At 42.1% G+C, this 20,626-nt stretch overlaps 1 protein-coding gene across 1 annotated transcript in view; it reads left to right on the top strand.

Moving 5' to 3' along the window:
- The first annotated feature begins 4,086 nt into the window (after positions 1–4,086).
- Positions 4,087–20,626, top strand: part of LOC108708763 (NADPH oxidase 4-like) — a 49,210-nt gene continuing 32,670 nt past the window's right edge. Inside the window, exons 1-2 of the mRNA XM_041581308.1 lie at positions 4,087–4,457; positions 5,252–5,347. Of these exons, the coding sequence (XP_041437242.1) occupies positions 4,401–4,457; positions 5,252–5,347 (153 nt within the window). The 5' untranslated portion in view covers positions 4,087–4,400. The remainder of the gene's footprint in view (positions 4,458–5,251; positions 5,348–20,626) is intronic.

Below are 20,626 nucleotides of genomic sequence, written 5' to 3'. Positions count from 1 at the left end.
GAATGTATAATAAAGCAGTGAACTAGGGCTGAGAATGTGCCCAGACGTCTCTGTTTAGATGGAGGCAGAGCCAACCCGTTGGAAGAAGGCAAATTCCATTAGAAAGAAGCAATTGTGTATTTAGCTGGATTTTGCATTCACAGGCAGGATCCGATGACGGAAGGGGCAGAAGATGTAGAAATTAAAATGGCACGTGTTTATACAGAGAGGCATTGAGCAATCCCATAGATTAGGGGTAAGATTAGTGTCTGAGCGGGGGGTTTCATGCAGCTGTAAAGTGATTCCAGATTTGGGGCTTTGGCCAGATTGATTTTATAGGACACTTATAAGGGGGGCTCTGCTCAGGGAACTGATAAATAGAATTGCAGAGTTCACTGAGCGGCCGTGTACCAAGGATTTGCTCTTACATGTCCGAAATGTACTCAGTCTCTACACGTCTTTTTCTTCTGACTCTTTCCAGCTTTCAAATGGGGATCACTGACCCCATCTATGAAGCAAATGCTCTGTAAGGCTTCAAATGTATTGTTACTGCTACTTTTTATTACTCCTCTTTCTATTCAGGCCTCTCCTATTCATATTCCAGTCTCTTATTCAAATCAATGCATGGTTGCTAGAGGAATTTGGACGATACCAACCAGATCGCTAAAGCTGCAGGCTGGCGAGCTGGTGAATAAAAAGCTAAATAACTAAAAAACACAAATAATAAAAAATTAAAACCAAATTGTCTCAGAACATCACTCTCTACATCACACTGAAGGTTCATTTAAAAGTGATCAACCCCTTTTAAAATAAAACAAATTACTTAAAACTAAACATAATGTTACTTGGAATTTCCCCTATTAAGGGCAGAGACACACGCTCAGATTAGGGGGAGTTTGGTTGCCCAAATCTCCTCTTCTTCGACTAATGTCCCCGAACTGCCTTCCTGCCGGCTACAATCCACTCGGATCGCCGAAGTCTCTTGGTGAGGCAAATTTGGGCTACTTCGGAAAACAATGCGCACTAAATCTCCCCGAATCTGAGCATGTGTCTATAAGCATGTGTTAATAACACATGCTTATAAAAGTCAACATGTAAATTCATGTATTCAAATATTTTTGGGGCAAAACTGAATATTATACTGGAGCCATTTCCCATTCATCCCAACTATTTTCTCTGGTCCTGTTTCCTGTTCACAGGCAAGTGTCAGCCTGTTAATGTGACACTTTGAGCTGTGACTTCTGGTTCCTCCGGCCCTGATTATGGCTTCTCCCCGCACCACGTGAGCTACTGCCCCTTTTACAAGGGTTGAGCGTCAGCAGGTGACAAAACGGCGGAATTCTTGCTCCAGTGTAAATATACAGAGCAACACGTACACATCTGGGAACAATGAACTTAAAAAATGAAGGATGAGTATTTGGGGGGTGGGGGTTAGGAGTCAGAGCTGCTGAGATTGGGAATTAGGCTGAAGGGTTGGTGACGTTGGTGAGGAGAGGGAATTATAGGAAATGAAGCAAAGGAGAATGTGCATGCGGTTGAGGAAAAGTTGAGGTGACTGTGGGTACACACCTTCCAACTGTCCCGTTTTTCGTGGGACAGTCTCGATTTTGACAACTCAACCCGCAGTCCAGGATTGTTACTGAACTCCAACTTTCTCTTTGCACTGAACAGCCAGAAAAATATACAAGGGGCAAATTCACTTAAGGGCAAATTTTCACCTAAGAAGGCTTCGCACACCAGGTGCAAATTCGTTACCACTATGCTAATTCACTAAAATGTGAAGATACGCCTCTGTAGCCGAATGCTGGTGAAGTTTCGCTAGCGTTAATTCATTGGCACAAGCATTTCATAGCGAACTTTCACTAACGTTCATTTCTGGCTAGCGAAACTTCGTTAGTACTCTTGCGCAATTTGAATAGGTCATATACAGTATATATGTCTATAATACACAAAAGCCATGAATATCTTGTAAATTATATCCTTGTAAACGGTGAGTTCTGATGTCATCAGTTATAAACGGTGAGTACTGATGTCATCAGTTATAAACGGCGATTCGTTTTCTATTGTCGCCCGAAGTTGCCTCGCTGGGCGTTTCCGGGCGACAGTAGAAAAGAATCGCCGCGTGTGAATTAGCGCAATTAGACTCGCAACTCGCAACTCGCCCAGCGCAGAATCGCGGCAAAATCGCGCCGTGTGGCCCTAGCCTTAGCTTAGCTTCTCAACAGCCAATCAGAGCCCACTGAGCATGTGAGTGTCACAGACACTTTCCAAGATGGTGACCCCCTGTGACAAGTTTGAAGTCCTGGATCATTGCTGCTATTGACAAGCTCAAACTTTAGCCTCGTGCAATAAGTTCACTATATAAAATATGCACTTTTAAGCCATATTCATTTTAAGGGTTTAGTTCTTTTTTAAATATAATTTGCTGTAGGGCCCCATAACATATAGTTACGCCACTGTGTGGATAGTATAGTGGAAGTAAAGAGGATGGAAAAGGTGGTGGGAATAAAGGCTTTGGAAAGGGTGAAAGTGGTGCAGTGAAAATAGGCCAAGGAGGAGATGGTGTATTAAATGGGGGGACGGGAAATGGGCTATGGGAAAAGGTGGAGGAAGAAGAACATATAGGCTGAGAATTTGGTGGGTACCTTGATGTTAAAACTCAGGAGAGGGTGCATGGTGATGTAGAATTAAAAGTTAAAGAGGGCGTCTGGAAGGAGAAAAATAGACAAAATACTAAAAAAATACAAATTTATTTGATCTTGTAGCATTGCCTGCTGTAAGCAATAATGTTACTTAATCCTTGGGGAACCAGGATTTTCATTGAGAGTACAGGTAAGAATTCAATATCTCAGGAGATACGTATTACTGTCTAGAAGGTAAGTAGTGTGCGCTGGGACAGGTGCCATTGTGACACTATGCCTGGGGGGTTTCCTTTGGATACTCCAGTTTCCTCCGACATAACAAAAACATACAGGCGGGTTAATTGTCTGCTGATATCATCGACCCCAGTGGGTCTGACCCTTGAAAGGGACAATAGATTGTAAAATCCACTGGTGCTGGATTAGATGTATAATCTGAGGAATATAGTGGCACTATATAAATAATATGATCAATACTATATATGTAAATGTATATATATTAACATCATTCCATACCTCCCAACTGTTTTTAGAGGGACAGTCCCTCTTTTGACAGCTCAACCTGCAGTCCCTCGTTTGTACTGGAAAGTCCCAATTTTCTCTGCATTGAACAGAAAGAAAAAGAAACAATGTTTCTAACTTAATTGGCTTTTGGCAGAGAGCCCAGAACAGCCACAGCTGCATATAAGATACTTTTGTAACAATTTTGAGATAAGCAAACAAGTAATTGTAACAATATAAGATACCAGGTCTCTTGGGAGAAGTTAGACTCACAGCTTAAAGGGCAATTCACCTTCATTAGCAAAACTGTAACAACTGAAAAAAAAAAAACACAGAAATATGTTCAAACTTTCATATCCTGGCAAATTTTGTAAAATGAACATGGTAATTAGGGGGTGTGGTCAAAAAATGTGTGTAGTCAAAAAAATTCGCCGCACTGCGCACGGCAACTTTTTTGTCCCTCTTTTTATTTCCAAAATGTTGGGAGGTATGTAACTTTCTACTCTAGCACTGCTGATAGCGTAGGGGGCTGCATGCTTACTCCTATAGGGAACATAAGTTTTAACTTAAAACCCAATAATATTATCAATACTATATATGTAAATGTATATATATTAACATGTTTCTTTTCTAGCACTGCTAATAGCGTAGGGGGCTGCATGTTTACTCATGTAGGGAACACAAGTTTTAACTTAAAACCCAAGGCAAATAGACTTCCCCAATCTCCCAAGGACTTGTTAACCAGGCTCCAGACTTTTATCCCTGTGATTTTGTTTTTCCCATTAAATATTCCTTTGTCTGGCTAGGGCAAACATACAGTATCTGCTAGAAATGTACCGTCTGGGCTCCTGTAGCTTTTAGCCCCCCCTATCCTAATCCCTCCTCTATGTAAAACAATGTCTCACTAGAAAGAAGGTTTAGGCAGGAATCCAGTGATGGGATAATGATGATGAGTTTGGGTTTTGTATCCCCCCCCACTAAAAATCATAGTCTTAGGGCAGTGCAGGAGATCTCAGTAAAATGCCCATGGGCTCCCTGCCTGTGCTGGAATTAAAACTTTAGCCCTGCACAAAGTTTCCCAAAGTTGCTTTGTGTAGAGTCACCAAGGGGGCTTTGCTGAGTTTCCTCCCCTGGGTCCCAGGTCATTAAGCACCGGTGCTGCTGGTGGGAGTAAATAGACATGAGCGAGGAGAAGGCAGGAGGCTGCTTGTACATGGGATAAGGACACTGCTCTCAGCATTTGTGGAATTCGCTGCAGCCGGATAGAGTTACTACTGTACAATGGCTTTACCTTGCGCCAGCTGGCTTTCCAATGAAGCCCTGAAACACCTCTTCCTGGTAAGGCTACTTCCCCTTTAAACTCATGTTCTTTCTTATCTGTTATCCCCCCTTTCCAATTAATGGGGATACCTATACCCAAAACACATCTAGTTCTGCTTAGTTATGCCCTGTTTATGCTTTATGGTGGGATCTGCCATACGTTGTGCATGTGTGATGAAAGAGTGCCCCTAGTGGGCTAATTATTCTATATAAATGGATTAAAGTGTGATCCTTATGGCACCAGTTAGGGCTCTTGCACATGGGTGTTCTGTAATGCATTTACATAACTGGTGCCATCAATAGATGCTGCTCCCAAGAGCTTACAGTCTACAGTGTTATCCATAAGTGGCGCTGTCATTAAATAGGCAATTAGTGCTGGTCTCAAGAGCTTACAGTCTACAATTTTATCCATAACTGGTGCCGTCAGTAGAAAGGCAATGATCACTGCTCCCAAGAGCTTACAGTTTAATGAAGGCAGCTTGGATGTGTGAATTAAAACTGGCTTAAGAGACGGTATCCTTGTCCAAAGAGCTTATACTTTAGTGTGAAGGTCTTGGTATGGGTTTTGTTTCAGTTAGGATAAAAAAGAGGAGTAATTATTGATCTGTGATCTTCCAGCTATTGTTTAACTACAACTCCCAGCATCCCCTAAGAGCCCTAAAGGCTTCCATGACATCCGGGAGCTGAACAGCTGCACGACTTCAGCTGGAGGTTAAAGGACCCTTTAAAGGGTTAAATAGAGCTGCACCCGTCTGAACAGATTCTGACTCACCATTAATGGGGTTTTATTTTTTGTATTTTTCTTTTTGTAGCTGTCCTGGCTGGCGCTCAACATTTGGCTGTTCTGTAAAACCTTTACGGTGTATTACAGCGGACCCCAGTATTTTTATTTACACCAGATGTTGGGGGTAAGTGAACGGAAAGGCAATTATTTCATTATTTAAGTTAATTTGGACAGGAACAGCCCACCCCTCCCCACTTCTCCCCTCCCCGTAGCTGAATCCTTTTCTTCTTTTGTTTGGGGAGGAAAAGAGCTGACACATTAGGAATGAAATCTCCTGTTTGTTTTAGTAGGTGCCCCTGGCTTGGTTTAAATGAAGTGACAGACAGCAGGCACCCACCCCCTTTCCCAACAGCTGTGAGTTCCCATTCCAACTTTCAGCCATCAGGCTATGGAATGAGCAACAGCAAGAGGTGCCATTGAGCTCCCTGCAGGTTGAATACCTCTGATACCTCTTCTATACAATATACAAAGCTTACTAAGAGCCTGGAGCTACAGAAGGCATTGGCTCCCCCCCCATATGAGCCGATTGTGTAATATTAGGTAATGTCCATGCTATGGCAGGACTCTGTTTACTCTTGATTGGAAACAGTCTTTATCGACCTGGTACCTTTGCCTTTCTGAATGGCTGATGTAGTCTGTGGGAGGGTTTATTTTTACCCCTAAAACTCAAAATGTTGCCCTGAGATCCCCAAATATTTCTGACCATGGACAACTATGGTGGTGGAAGCTTCATGGACACTGGTAAAATAGTAAGTTAGGTTGATCAAAGACACGCGTCCATCAAGTAGGGTTGCCACCTTTTCTGGAAAAAAATACCGGCCTAGCTATAGATTTATCTTTTTTCCCTATAACATTGGGATCAACCATCGTTTTTACTGGCCAGGCCACTAAAACACCGGCTAGGTGGCAACCTTACCATCAAGTTCATTATTATATTATACATATATAAACATCACAAGCCCACCCCTGAAACTGCACAATCCCGCTCCTCTCTGGCCCGCCCCCATCCTCTAAGTCACCGGCCAGTAGGGCCAAAACCAAAAGGTGGCAACCCTAGGTGAAGGCGGGATGTGGGTGGGATAGAGGTGGGACAGGAACATAGTAACATAGTAAGTAAGGTTGAAAAAAGACACATGTCCATCAAGTTCAACCTTTTTTTTTTATATCTGCCTAACTGCCAGTTGATCCAGAGGAAGGCAAAAAACCCCATCTGAAGCCTCTCCAATTTGCCTCAGAGGGGGAAAAAATTCCTTCCTGACTCCAAAATGGCAATGGGACCAGTCCCTGGATCAACTTGTACTATGAGCTATCTCCCATATCCCTGTATTCCCTCACTTGCTAAACACCATCCAACCCCTTCTTATACCTATCTAATGTATCAGCCTGTACCACTGATTCAGGGAGACAATTCCACATCTTCACAGCTCTCACTGTAACAAACCCCTTCCCAATATTTAGGCGGAACCTCTTTTCTTCTAATCGGAATGGGTGACCTTGTGTCAGCTGGAAAGACCTACTGGTAAATAAATCATTAGAGAGATTATTATATGATCCCCTTATATATTTATACATAGTTATCATATCTCCCCTTAAGCGCCTCTTCTCCAGCGCGAACATCCCCAATTTGGCCAGTCTTTCCTCATAGCTAAGATTTTCCCTTTACCAGCTTAGTTGCCCTTCTCTGTACCCTCTCTAATACAATAATGTCCTGTTTGAGTGATGGAGACCAAAACTGTACGGCATATTCTAGATGGTGAAGTGAATCTTTGAATGACTCTCATCTGAAACCAATAATAAGTCTATAATAAGGAGAACTAAAGTTTAACAAAGTAGTAGCCTAGAAAAGTTGCACATTATCTTTTTTAAACACTGTGACAGCCATACGTGACTACGACCGTTTAGCAGGGAAGATATGTACCCCTGAAGATGCCCTGGTAGCTCCCCATCTTCTTTTCTGCTGATTCCCAGCACATACTTTGGGTTGCTACCCCTTACCTGAGTTTAGGGACCCACTTACAATATATAGTCAGATTCTTATTACATGGCAGCTCAGAAACCAATGCATTATGCATCATAATCGATTAATCAGTGCTTTGACATCAGCTTCTATGACATGTGAACCTCATATTCTGCTTGATAATTTGCGACAACCTCTAAGATATTCAGCAGAAGTGCAGGGTACGGGAGTGTCACCGACACTACTAACAAAATCCAAGATGGGGTTGTCCTGAGCACCGCTTTGAAGGCCTGAATCATTAATGCTAAAGGGTTTCTGAAACTTTAAGCTGGTGCAGTCAGTTCAGTTTATATTATATGGTATTTTTAGCCATATTGGCTTATAGGGTTTAATTCTCCTTAAAGGGGGCCATACATGGGCTGATGGAAAGAAGACTGGATTTAGGCTGAAGAGTCCATCAGTTTCCATCATCATCATCATTTATTTATATAACACCTGCAAGTTCCTGTCAAAACTGCACAGACGGACATGTAGGAAGGGAAGGGAAACCCCAACAGCAGATAAGCAGCCAGGTCATACCCAAAATAGTAAGTGAATTGTTCCTGGACTAATTACTACTCAAATCAGGACTTTATTTTTTACTGCCCTGGTGAGTCTCATAATTAACCTTCCCTCATTTGTGCTTTCTGCAGGTGTGTAAATTTTTTCTTTATTGAACTGAATAGTTACTTAGCACATCTGCTCCTGTCTGTTTAATCATAAGCTAATCATAACAATATCTCTATAGTAACACGCTGAGAGCAAGGAGTGAGAGCCAGGATTAGGGAAGTTAGTTAGCAGCCTGATCCCCCTAAGAGGAAAGCAAAAGGATAAGAGTCCTGGGTGTACCACCCTCAGGTCAGGGATCCAAGTGTACAGACTTAAGGGTAGATGGGTTCCCACCAAAGTTTCAATTGGAAAGCTTGATGATTGTGGTTGGACATTTTTAAGACCATCTGCAGACTGATTACTGGCCCCTGATTTGGGCAAATGCTTTTGGAGGTACCATTTGTGAGTATTGTGCTATTCTTAGAACTTTCGCAATTTACATTCATTATTTATTTATTTTTTATTCCAAGATATTAAGGGATACATTTACTGTTAATATGAATGAATGTTGTTATAACAGCGCCACCTGCTGGTCTGACCAGCAAGTATTCAAGGAAGTTGTCAGGAGAAAAAAAAGAGTCTGCTCTGATGTTCTTCTGCTTAGGAAAGATGTGAGAAAGGCTTCTAACTCTTTTCCTAAGCAGAAGAACATCCGAGCAGCCTCTTTCTTTCTCCTGACAACTTCCTTGACTACTTGGTGGTCAGACTGGTGGGATAATGACCAGAAGGTGGCGCTGTTGTAACAAAATTCATTCATATTAACAGTACATGTATCCCTTAATACCTTGGAATTACAAGAAAATAAATAATATATGTAAATTGTAACATTTCTTAGAATAGCAATCTTGTCAGTTTTACATTCACTTATTTTAAGGGTTTACCTATCCTTTAAGAACAACTGGCTCCCATTTCTTTATCAACTCCCGAGTTTCTGTATCAACTCCTGAGGCTCTGCCTTAGATTTCGGAGTTTACAGTAAGTTTACAGGGAGTTATTACAACAGAACAGCACCCTTATTTACCTAAGGGGTTACATTTTCAGGGTGTCCAGCACCTAAAACAGAACAGTGTCCCAGTGAGATCCTAAAAAAAAAAATTTCAGCCTCTGAATTGATGATGAGCCGAAATTCTAACAACAAACAAACAACGAGCGGTGGGGGCTTATAACATTCTATTAATGATTTGCATCTGCTGTCCTGTTATTATTAGCAAAGCTTACATTTACATGCAGAAGGGGTTCCAGGTCCTGGGTCCCGGCTAAACAAACTGACCCATGCTAAAAGCTAAGGAAATGACTCCCATGTCACCACTTAAAGCAGCCGACCAATTGCTTCTTGTTGGGAACTAATTAAAATGGGATTTAGTTAAACGCATGTAGGAGCGGCGTCTAATCTATGGGGCCCCTGAGGTTTATTTGTCATGCGGAACATGGAGGGGAATAATGAACTGATGTTTAGTGCAGGAATTCTTGGAACCTGACAGAAGAATAAATATGCACCATAACCCAGTCAAATCAATGCAAATTGGATGAACACTAAAGGAGAAGGCATCTACGCACGCCAATTAGGGTCAATTTTGGCTGCAAGTTCAATATTGGGCACAATTCCTTTATGTTTTTTTTTAACCCAAAATGCTAAGTCTTGTCCCATGATTGGGGTCGGACTGCCCAAAGCATTGCCACTGCCCCGAACTCCCTCCTTGGCCCCAGTTGCGGCCAAATAAAGGAGAAGGTACGCATAGGGGGGTCAGTAGAGGATTACTAAAAATCAACTAAAACACACTTATTAGTGTTTTAGTTGATTTTTAGTAATTTAACAATCAATTAATGTTAAATGAATTGTTTATGAGTTAGAAATGACAAAGCATACACAATATTTAAAAGAAAAATCAATTGAGTCCTAGTTTTATTCTATTTAATTAAGGTCAAGCACTAGCGCTTTGTGGGACCACTTATCAAGGGGGGAACTAATATACATAGAATCACGGGATTAAATGGTTTAACTGAAATCAAATTATATAGTGATAACATATATTTTTTGGTGTGTTTTTTCTGATCAAAAAGATGGGGATACTTTCTTTCTTTTCTCCTATATAAAAACCCTTATAATGTAGCCTGTTGTGGGAACCCAGAGCAGTATTACCCTGTTTCATTAAAGGGGTTGTTCACTTTTAAATTAACTTTAAGTATGATGTAGAGAGTGATATTCTGAGACCATTTGAAATTGGTTTTCATTTTGTATTATTTGTGGTTTTTGAGTTATTTAGCTTTTTATCCAGCAGCTCTCCAGTTTGCAATTTCAGCCATCTGGTTGCTAGGGCCCAAATCACCCTAGCAAACATGCATTGAGTAGGAGAGAACCGAATAGAAAGATGAGTAATAAAAAGTAGCAATAACAATACATTTGTAGCCTTACAGAGCATTTGTTTTTAGATGGGGTCAGTGACACCCATTTGAAAGCTGGAAAGAGTCAGGAAGGCAACTAATTCAAAAACTATATAAAAATAAATAAATAATGAAGACCAATTGAAAAGTTGCTTAGAAGTGGCCATCCTATAACATATTAAAAGTTAACTTGAAGTTAACTTGAAGGTCAACCACCCCTTTAAGCACACTTGCTGGAGATTCTAAAAAGAGGGGGCGCCCAAAGCTGTTCCTTTCATTCAACACAGTTGCTCCTGTTACCAGTGTGTTCAAGACAGACTCAATTTGCACAACTACTCCATCTCCATCCCCTCTTATCAGGAGTGTTTGTTTTAATAGAGGGGAAGAGCTCTGTATAAACAAGGTGGCTGTTTAAAGGGATTCTGTCATGATTTTTATGATGTCATTTTGATTTCTAAATTACACTGCAAATAATTCACCCTACAATATAAAAGTCCATTCCTGAACCAACAAGTGTTTATAGTTGTAATATTGGTGTGTAGGTGTATCTCATTGTCCCGGGTCATAAACTTTCAGAAAGAGCCAGCACTTTAGGATGGAACTGCTTTCTGGCAGGCTGTTGTTTCTCGTACTCAATGTAACTGAATGTGTCTCAGTGGGACCTGGATTTTACTATTGGCTGTTGTTCTTAGATCTACCAGGCAGCTGTTATCTTGTGTTAGGGAGCTGCTATCTGGTTACCTTCCCATTGTTCTGTTGTTAGGCTGCTGGGGGGAAAGGGAGGGGGTGATATTACTCTAATTTGCAGTACAGCAGTAAAGAGTGATTGAAGTTTATCAGAGCACAAGTCACATGACTGGGGGCAGCTGGGAAACTGTCAATATGTCTAGCCCCATGTCAGATTTCAAAATTAAATATAAAAAAATCTGTTTGCTCTTTTAAAAAAGCGGATTTCAGTGCAGAATTCTGCTGGAGCAGCACTATTAACTGATGTGTTTTGAAAATAAATTCTACCTGCTCATGGGTTGCTATGGGTTACTGAACCAGGGCCTTTTATTACCTAACCCCATACGGACGTTGCATGCAATAGCAGATTTTAATTGTGCTCCTTCTCCCACAATTGCTCTGCAGGACAAAGGGGGTTTGAGAATAAAAGTACTTTCACTGCTCTTCACTGATCAATGTTGGAAATAATAAAAACCACGGAAATTTCTCAAATAAAAAATAATTGGCCCTTTAAGTGATGGGTGTTTCAGTCAATGCTGCATATCTGTAACTTCAACAGGGCTATTTGTATAACAACGTAAGTGTACCTTTAAAAGTTTAGACTTAACAAACATTTAAATTATGCACCACCCCCTGGGGGCCTATAGTAAATCTTAAAACCAAAGAATTTGGCAGTAAATTATATCATCAGGGAGTGAGCGGATCGACTGTAAGACACTGTAGGGAGCACGTTCCTATCCCCAGACAGAAGAACTATCTGATTAACAGCTGGGTTTATTGTCAATAACATGCCTGGAGCCCCCTGTCCATAGGAACTTCATATTATCACAGCAGTGACAGCAGGGGCTTATCTTCAGTTTAATGTCTCTCATTTCAGGTCTTCATCCAGATTTCCTGGGGGAGAGGACTTTTTTTTATCTCCTCTCTCTGCCTCTCGTCTCAACTTCAAGCATCAATGTCTGATTCCCACCCTATAATGTGGTGTATCTGCTACGTCTTTACCTCCAGACACTGGATCCTATCAGGGAATGGGACTGAAATGTTAAGGTGGCCATACACAGGGAGATCCACTTGTTTGGCGATGTCGCCAAACGAGCGGATCTCTCCTCGATATCGGGCTGATCTGATCGTGGGCCCTAGGACCCAACGATTGGATCTGAATGGAGGCCAAACGGGGAGGACATATCGGTGGACAGCATCAAAGAAAAGTTGCGGCCGTGATCCAATGGGATCTGGTCTGTCGGCAGCTTTTATCGGCCCGTGTATGGGGTGTAAGACGCTCCGGGAGATTGCCGAAATACCTTACCTCCCAGCGCGTCTCTCCAAAGTTGTTTATGCGCAGGCACGCACTTCCGGGTTCAGGGCCAAATTGACTCTGGTGCTGGACGCAGAACGCCATGACACTCGCGTTGTGACGTCACGTGTTGTGACGTCACATAAAGGCCCCGAATTAGAATTTTTGGCACCACCTTTAAAAAGCCAGTCCTCCATTTTGTGAGTGCCCAAGCTGGTTTCAGTTTACTGTTCCTGCTGAAGCGTTGATATTGTGATTTGTATTCCTGCTTTTTTACTCCGGCCTGACTTCTGACTCCGATTCTTGCTGCCTGCCTTGACCCATTGCCTGATTCTCAACCACGTCTTGTCTTGTCCTGCCTCATTTACAGACATTTTATTATACGTACTTTCCTTGTTGGTTTCCGCAGCAGAAAGCCCGGGGCCCCAAGAAGGCGTTGGTGAACACTGGAATCCACAGGGATTGCCTATGCATGAGAGTGTACCCACCATCGTTCAAGGTTCCTGAGTACGAGAACGTTACATGGGGCCTTAATTCATGTCTAGAGATATCGCCCAGGACTCTCCCACTCTAGGGCTCTTTATCTCCTGTGTTCCTGCAGATGGTTGACTATCTTGGGGCCCACGTGGACATCAAAACCTATTGCTTGGAACCCCGAACAGCAACATTTTCTGGGCCCCCTGTTGCCCGACCACCCCAGCCCAGCACCCAAGCCCCACCGCAGATCCTGCGCACACACCACAGACATCAATGCTAAAAACGGTAACCCCCCCACTCACAAGTTATAAAAAACATTGATGGTCAGGGCCCCCCTTAAAAGTTAAAAAAAACATTAATGGTCAGGGCCCCCCCTAAAAGTTAAAAAAATCATTGGTGGTCAGGGCCCCCCTATAAATTTAAAAAAAAAAACAATTGGTGGTCAGGGCCCTCCTACAAGTAAAAAAAATCATTGGTGGTCATAGAATAGTTTAAAAAAACATTGGTGACCAAAAAAATCAAAACACATTGGTGTTCAGTGGAACTTATCTTTGGTTCTTCTTCAGCTTCTTCGGCTCATTTCGTTGCTTCGGGACTTTAGCTCTTCAGGACTTCGGCAATTCCGGGCTTCAGCAATTGGGGATATTCGGCTCTTTCGCATCACTTCCTCGCTGGTAAGGGGGGCCCGGCTAATTTAAAAAGTGCAGCACAGCCGGGTCCTCCTTTAGGCCCGGGCCTGGTACAGTTGCACCCCCTGATGGCGGCCCTGGTTACACTCCAGTACTTTGTGCTACACTGAATATGTTCTGTTAACTGAAGCAGTGGTCAGATCAGTTCAGACATGTTGTGCACGAAGCTTTAGAGGAATGTCATACAGGAGACATATTTTAGTAAGAAGGATAGAATAATGTGTGCAGTAGTAAAGAATATCGTCAGTAGAGAAAAACCTGAAAGAGACAGCTCCAGCTCACCACTATTCCCCTGGCCAGGTGCTCAGTCCTCAGGTTCCCGGCTGTGACCATATAACAAACTCCACAAACGGACGGCATTTCTGGACAACGGTTTAGTGTGTAGCAGACTGCTGGAAATTGCTTAAAGCGTTTCGGATGTGAATCCCGTAATCATAGGCTCCTACACGTTAGGCAATTTCCAGCAGTCTGCTACACTAAACCGTTGTCCAGAAGTGCCGTCCGTTTGTGGAGTTTGTTATTAAGTGAAGAATATCGCAGTCCCATTAGGTAACAAAAAAACAATAGAGGAAAGTGGTGAGGAAACCAAACCAAATACTGATGGACTGGACCAGCGGAGTACCAGAAAAATTTTAGCCCAATTTTTAGCCCAAATTTCCACCACTCAAGTGGCAGTTGTGATCTCTAATATAGTGGGCCTAAGCTTAAATATACTTTACCTGTCCTTTAGGGTCATGCACACGCTCAGATTCGGGGAGATTAATCGACCGTCGACTAATCTCCCTGAACTGCCTCCCACCGGCTAGAATGTAAATCGCGGGTGGGGTGGAACTCAGAGTGCTTCGTTTTTCCGAAGTCACCCAGGGTTTCCCCGTGAGGCAACTTCGGAAAACAAGTGGGCTTTAATTGCCATCCTGCCCAGGGCCGGAACTAGGGGTAGGCAGAGTAGGCACGTGCCTAGGGCGCAAAGCTTGGGGGGCGCCAGGCACGTACCTTCTAATACTGCCTACCCCAGTCCGGGCCTCTGAATCCGACTTGTTCCTGTGCGCCTATGAGGTGAATGAGTAACTCGTGTCAGAGGGAGGGGTTGGTGCGGTGGTTCAGCGTGCATGCGCGCGCTCATGTAGTAGCGTTCGGCAGAGGGGCATTGTGGCTGGCTGGGTTGCCTGGGGTGCCCAGCTGGCCTGGCCCGGCCCTGATCCTGCCGACGATTTACATTCTAGCTGGTGGGAGGCAGTTCAGAGAGATTAGTCGCCTCGAAGAACAGGGCCGTTCCTGCCATGAGGCAAGGTGAGCATCTTGCCTTAGGCGGCAGTGAACGGCCAGTTACAAGGGACGGCAGAGAGCCGCCTCCTGTAACTTTAAGAGCAGAATTTCCTGTTTTTAAACCGGAAATCCGGCTCTGCTAGTGCAGAAAGCATAGTATGCGCTTGTTGCGCAAGCGATGCAGCCCCTTTTGACCCGCTCCGACGCTAAAATTTTAAGTGCGGAGTGGGAGAGTGGGGCGACATTGGGGTTTCTGCCTCAAGCGGCAGCAGCCCACGGATCGCCCCTACTGAAGAAGAGGAGATTTGTCACTGGGCAACTAATCTCCTTGAATCTGCCCGTGTACCCTGACCCTAAATGCTATAGAAACTGTTTGTGGAAGTGAGAGTCTGTGCTACAAAGTCACTAGTAGGGAATAACTAGGTATAAACGGCTCTGCTGGTGACTCTTGCTTAGTCATCTGGCACATGGCCCTGGACACACGAGAGCCCCGTGCATTTTGATAAACTTGATCTTTGCTAATGGGAGGGGGGGGGGGGGAATGTTTCCGATATCCCGGCTTTCCAGTGACCTCATTATGTAAACGTGGGAATGGGCCAAGAAGCCTCAGGATACACTTGTGACTCACACGTCTCACCTCTCAAGCAGCTGTTGCACTCGCTTTCTATCTGCTCTTCTTATAGGGACAATCAAATAACCAAGCAAAACTACCTTTACAGCTGGAATGCAGATGCATCACTAATAAGGCTGCTATTTAAAGGCCATGCGTTTCCTCACATTTATTTAATCTATTCTTTATACTTCCTTTACACTTCCTCCTAAGGCAGCAGCGTCCAGCTGTTTCCCATCACCAAGCCAACTGTCTCGGATATTTTTTGACATAAGATGATGTTATAAAAAATAAATAAAATAAGCAGAACAATTGTCCAAGCAGGAGTCTTGAGAATCTTGTTGTTCACCTTTAAAGGAGAACTTCAACCCAAACCGTAAAACCCCCCTACCCCCGACCCTACCTAGACCCCCCTCCCTCCTCCCCCCCCGCCTACCTGGTACCCGGGGTAAATGCCCCTAACTTTTACTTACCCCTCCGTGCAGATTCTGTTCTCGGGAGTTCACAGCAGCCACTTTCTTTTCTTCTGTAAACTTCAGAAGCAGAGCGGAGTTTTGGCACATGCACAGTTGGAATAATCTTCTGGTCCCGAGCAACTGCGCATGTGAAGAAAGTCACGAAAATTTCCAAAAAAATGTTTGCGACTTTCACTGCAAGTGCAGTTGTCCGAAGAATTCTCCTTTAAAGGAGAAGGAAAGCTAGTGAAGCAGTTCATTGCTAATAGATTAGCCACAATAGTGCAAAATATAAAACTACTGTATATTTATTCTGCAGAATGCTTTAAGATACCTGAGTAAACAGCCCTAGAAGCTCTCTGTTTGTTTAGGATAGCAGCTGCCATATTGGCTTAGTGTGACATCACTTCCTGCCTGAGTCTCTCCTGCTCACTTACAGCTCTGGGCTCAGATTACAACAGAGAGGGGAGGAGGGAGGGAGAGAGAGAGAGAGAGGAGCAAACTGAGCATGCTCAAACCCTAGCCCTGGAGGTTTAAGCTGAAAACAGGAAGTCTGATACAGAAGCCCATGAGTACACAATAGAAGGAAAGAAATGCTGGGTTTTGTTTTGACAGAGGACTCAGAGCAGCATTACTTTGAGGGTTTACTGGTGTATTTATATAGACCTTTCTGATAAAGCTTACTTACTTTTAGGCTTTCCTTCTCCTTTAAGTTACCTTTTAGTATGTTATAGAATGGCTAATTCTAAGCAACTTTCAATTGGTCGTCATTATTTATTTTGTATCATTTTTCAGTTATTAGCCTTCTCTGTTTGACTCTCTTCAGCTTTCAAATGGGGGTCATTGACCCCATCTAAAAAACAAAAGCTCTGTAAGCCTGAAAATGTAATGTTATTGTTACTTTTTCTTACCCATCTTTCTATTCAGGCCTCTCCTATTCATATTCCAGTCTCTTATTCAAATCAATGCATGGTTGCTAGGGGAATTTGGACCCTAGCAACCAGATTGCTGAAATTACAAACTGGAGAGCTGCTGAATACAAATCTAAATAACTCAATCACTACAAATAATAACAAATAAAAACCAGTTGCAAATTGTCTCACAATATCCCTCTCTACATCATACTAAAAGTTAATTTAAAGGTGAACAACCCCTTTAAGGGCCACCTCTAATCTGCAGCCCCCAGCTGTACAGCCTTTTGTCTATAGACATCCCTATAAGAGGTTCAATTATACCCTTACATTTTCCTGCAGATGGTGTAAAAGCCTTTAAGTCAAAATTCAGAGGGGTATTTACTAATCTACTAATCTAATTTTTTTTTTATTATAATAAAGTCAACCTAACTCCCATACATGAACTGAACTCATTCTTCAATAATTCTTGTCGAAAAAGTAGATGCTAAAAAAGGTTGCAACAAATTCATGCATCAATTCGAATCGTCCGACTTTATCGGATTATTGCCGCGACTGTATCAGACAAAAACCATCAGGAATCACGATGTGTAAGAAACAACTTTAGGGGCCATTGACTTCTATATAACCTCAACGGGTTTGAGATGGAGTATTTTCGTATTCGGATTTTTAGAAGCTTTGGGTTATAATAAATCTGTAAAAATTCTAGTTTTCCCCTTTAAAAACTTGACCAGAAAATTTTGAGGCTTAATACATAGGCCCCATAGTATGTTATGGAATGGCCAATTCTAAGCAACTTTTCAATAGCCCTTAATTTTTTTCTTTTTTTTGTAGTTATTGAAGATTTGCCTTCTTCTGACTCTTTCCAGCTTTCAAACGGGGGTCGCTGACCCCATCTATAAAACAAATGTTCTGTAAAGCTACAAATGTATTGTTATCGCTACTTTTTATGACTCATCTTTCTATTCAGGCCTCTACTATTCATATTCCAGTCTCTTATTCAAATCACTGCATGGTTGCTAGGGGAATTTGGACCCTAACAACCAGATGAAATTGCATACTGGAGAGCTGCTGAGTAAAAAGCTAAATAACTCAAAAACTACGAATAATAAAAAACAAAAAACAATTGCCACTTGTCTCAGAATATCACTCTCTACGTTATACTAAAAGTTAATTTAAAGGTGAACAACCCCTTTAAGAATAACTGAGGCTCTGGGGTCACAGAGAACAGAGGGAGGACACATGGTTACTAGGGTAATTTGGACCCTGGCAACAAGATTGCTGAAATTGCAAACTGGAAAGCTGCTGAATAAAAAGCTAAATAACAAAAAAAAACCCCACAAATAATAAAAAATGATAAAAAATTAAATGGTGTCCCAGTCCGACACTTCTCCCGTTTCACTTCGCCGAAAATTTAGCGAATTTCCCACAAAATTAGTGAAACAACGAAAAATTTGTGAAACTCGAGATGCCTGCGTACAAAATTTTTTGACGCAGCAAATTTTTGCGGGAGTGTCGTGAATTAATTTGCCGGCGCCGAAACACAAAATTTGCCACCACTTCGCGCCAGGCGAATTTATTCGCACATCCCTAGACACTGATGGTGGGGGTCATGTACAACCTCTTCTCTGGACACAAGTGTAAGGAGGTCAAAAACTCACCCCTTACAATACATTTGTAGCCTTACAGAGAATTTGTTTTTTTAAATGGGGTCAGTGAGCCCCCATTTGGAAACAGTCACAAGGTGATGGCAAATAATAAAAAACATTTAAATAAAAGGATATGAAGACCAATTGAAAAGTTGCTTAGAATTAGGGATGCACCAAATACAGGATTCAGTTTGGGATTCGGCCAGGATTCGGCCTTTTCCAGCAGGATACGAATTCGGCCGAATCCTTGAGCCTGGCCAAACTGAATCAGAATCCTAATTTGCAAATGCAAATTTGGAGGCAGGAAATCAGATTAGTTTTCATCACAAAACAAGGAAGTAAAATATTTTCCCCCCACTTTTTCCTTTCCCTTCCCTAATTTGCATATTCAAATTAGGATTCGGTTCGGTATTCGGCCAAATCTTTCACAAAGGATTCGGCCAAATCCCAAACAGTGGATTCGGTGCATCCCTACTTAGAATTAGCTTTTCTATAACATACTAAAAGTTAACCTAAAGGTGAACCACCCCTTTAAAGGAGAACTATACCCACAAACAATGTAGGTCTCTATAAAAAGATATTGCATACAACAGCTTATAAGTAAAACCCTGTTGTGTGCCATTGGCTAATAATAAATAGAAAACTTTAAAAAAAACAAGGGCCGCCCCCTGGGACCGTACGATTCACAGTGCAGACAAACATACCAACAAACCATACATGTTAGATCACATGAACCAATTAACAGACAGAGTTGTGTATTTTGCTTCCACACTTCTTCCTGTTACAGTTAGAGCTGCAGTATTTCTGGTCAGGTGATCTCTTCCTGTTACATTTAGAGCTGCAGTATTTCTGGTCAGGTGATCTCTGAGGCAGCACACAGACCATCACAAAATGGTGGTTCAAGGCAAGAGATGTAAAAGGGCAAGATTTACCTAAATATATATTCCAGTTTGGTAAGATTCTTTAATATGCCACTTAATATGATATAAACATCTGTTGCTTATGTGTTTATTTTGGGGGTACAGATTTCTTTTAATAATCAGTGCACTACAGAATGCAGTTCATTCGATCAGCCGCTTCTCCTTACGGCAACTCTTCAGGCAGACAATTTGCCCCGTAACCGGCACGAGAGCCTCGCTGCTCATATAGAGCATTTCGGCTTTATTTCCCATGAACGCGCAAATAGATATTTTCAGCCTTAGCAGTATATGAAAAGCGAAAGTGAAATGTTAAATACAAATGGAGGAAGATTAGTCTGACAGACGGACGTCCTCGCGCAACCTCTTTGGTTCTAGTTAAGTTCTGGCTGCCAGAAAATAAAGGACACATTGACCTTTTGGAAGGATTTCTCTGTGCTTTTCAAGGAATTATTCAGCATGCAGCCAACTTTTATGATCTGATTTAATTTGAATGCGAAGGTCAGAAGGAAACCTGCGATACTTATTATTGTGCCGCCAGACAAAAGTAATCATTGTTCCCTAAACTGCTTTTTTTGTTGGATTCTGTTTCTGACAATTTTATAAATAAATTGTTTAGTTATTAAGATTTTATTTGTAGGGATAGATTTACTAAAACTGCCTGGCCGACCCCCTCACCAGCTTATAGCCGTACCCCCTATGCTTAGATCTGAACTTCCTCCACTCCCCCTCTCAGTGGGGAATCCCATCTGGCTGCAATTGCTTGAATGCACCCCAATAATCTGTAATCAAGCCTATGTATCTTCCCCTACTCCAGCCTGCCACCCACTGGTCACCCACTAGTGGAACTAAATCTGTAGAATTCAAAGTGGGTTGAGTATCATTTGCTTGTAAATCAGTAGCTCAGGTTTTAATAAAATAAAAAGACTTTATTAGGACATGCAAGAAGCCTAATGCGTTTCATGTCTAAATGTGCACTTACTCATAGGCTCTTAGGAACTAAATCTCCCACAATCCCTGGGAACTAAACTCCAATAAGGAACCCATTCTTGTCTTGCCATGACCCCATCCATCCACCTTTCCTATTTAGTCGGCCCATTCATTTTCACCCGCAAGTGAAGCTTTTCCATAGACAGTAATTATCAGTAAATTAATCCTAATGCCAAAATTTTTTTGGCAATTTGTCTATCGATATTTTCCCATAATTTAATACATCTTGGAAATTGTATTTGCAAAGTAGAAACTGGTCTTGCGCCAAAACAAAAGAGATTTCATATTTCATATAGGGGCAGATTTATCCAAGGCCGAAGTGAAAATTTGAAATTAAAATTTCGAGCTACCGTTAATTATTGTGTACTTTGAATAGGGAGTAGTCCAAATTCTATTTGTATTTGAAGAAAAAAATGGAAAATTTTCTAATTT

This window comes from Xenopus laevis, chromosome 2L, assembly GCF_017654675.1.
Source record: "Xenopus laevis strain J_2021 chromosome 2L, Xenopus_laevis_v10.1, whole genome shotgun sequence".
NCBI classification, from domain to species: domain Eukaryota; kingdom Metazoa; phylum Chordata; class Amphibia; order Anura; family Pipidae; genus Xenopus; species Xenopus laevis.
This window is presented reverse-complemented; position numbering and strand designations above follow the sequence as displayed.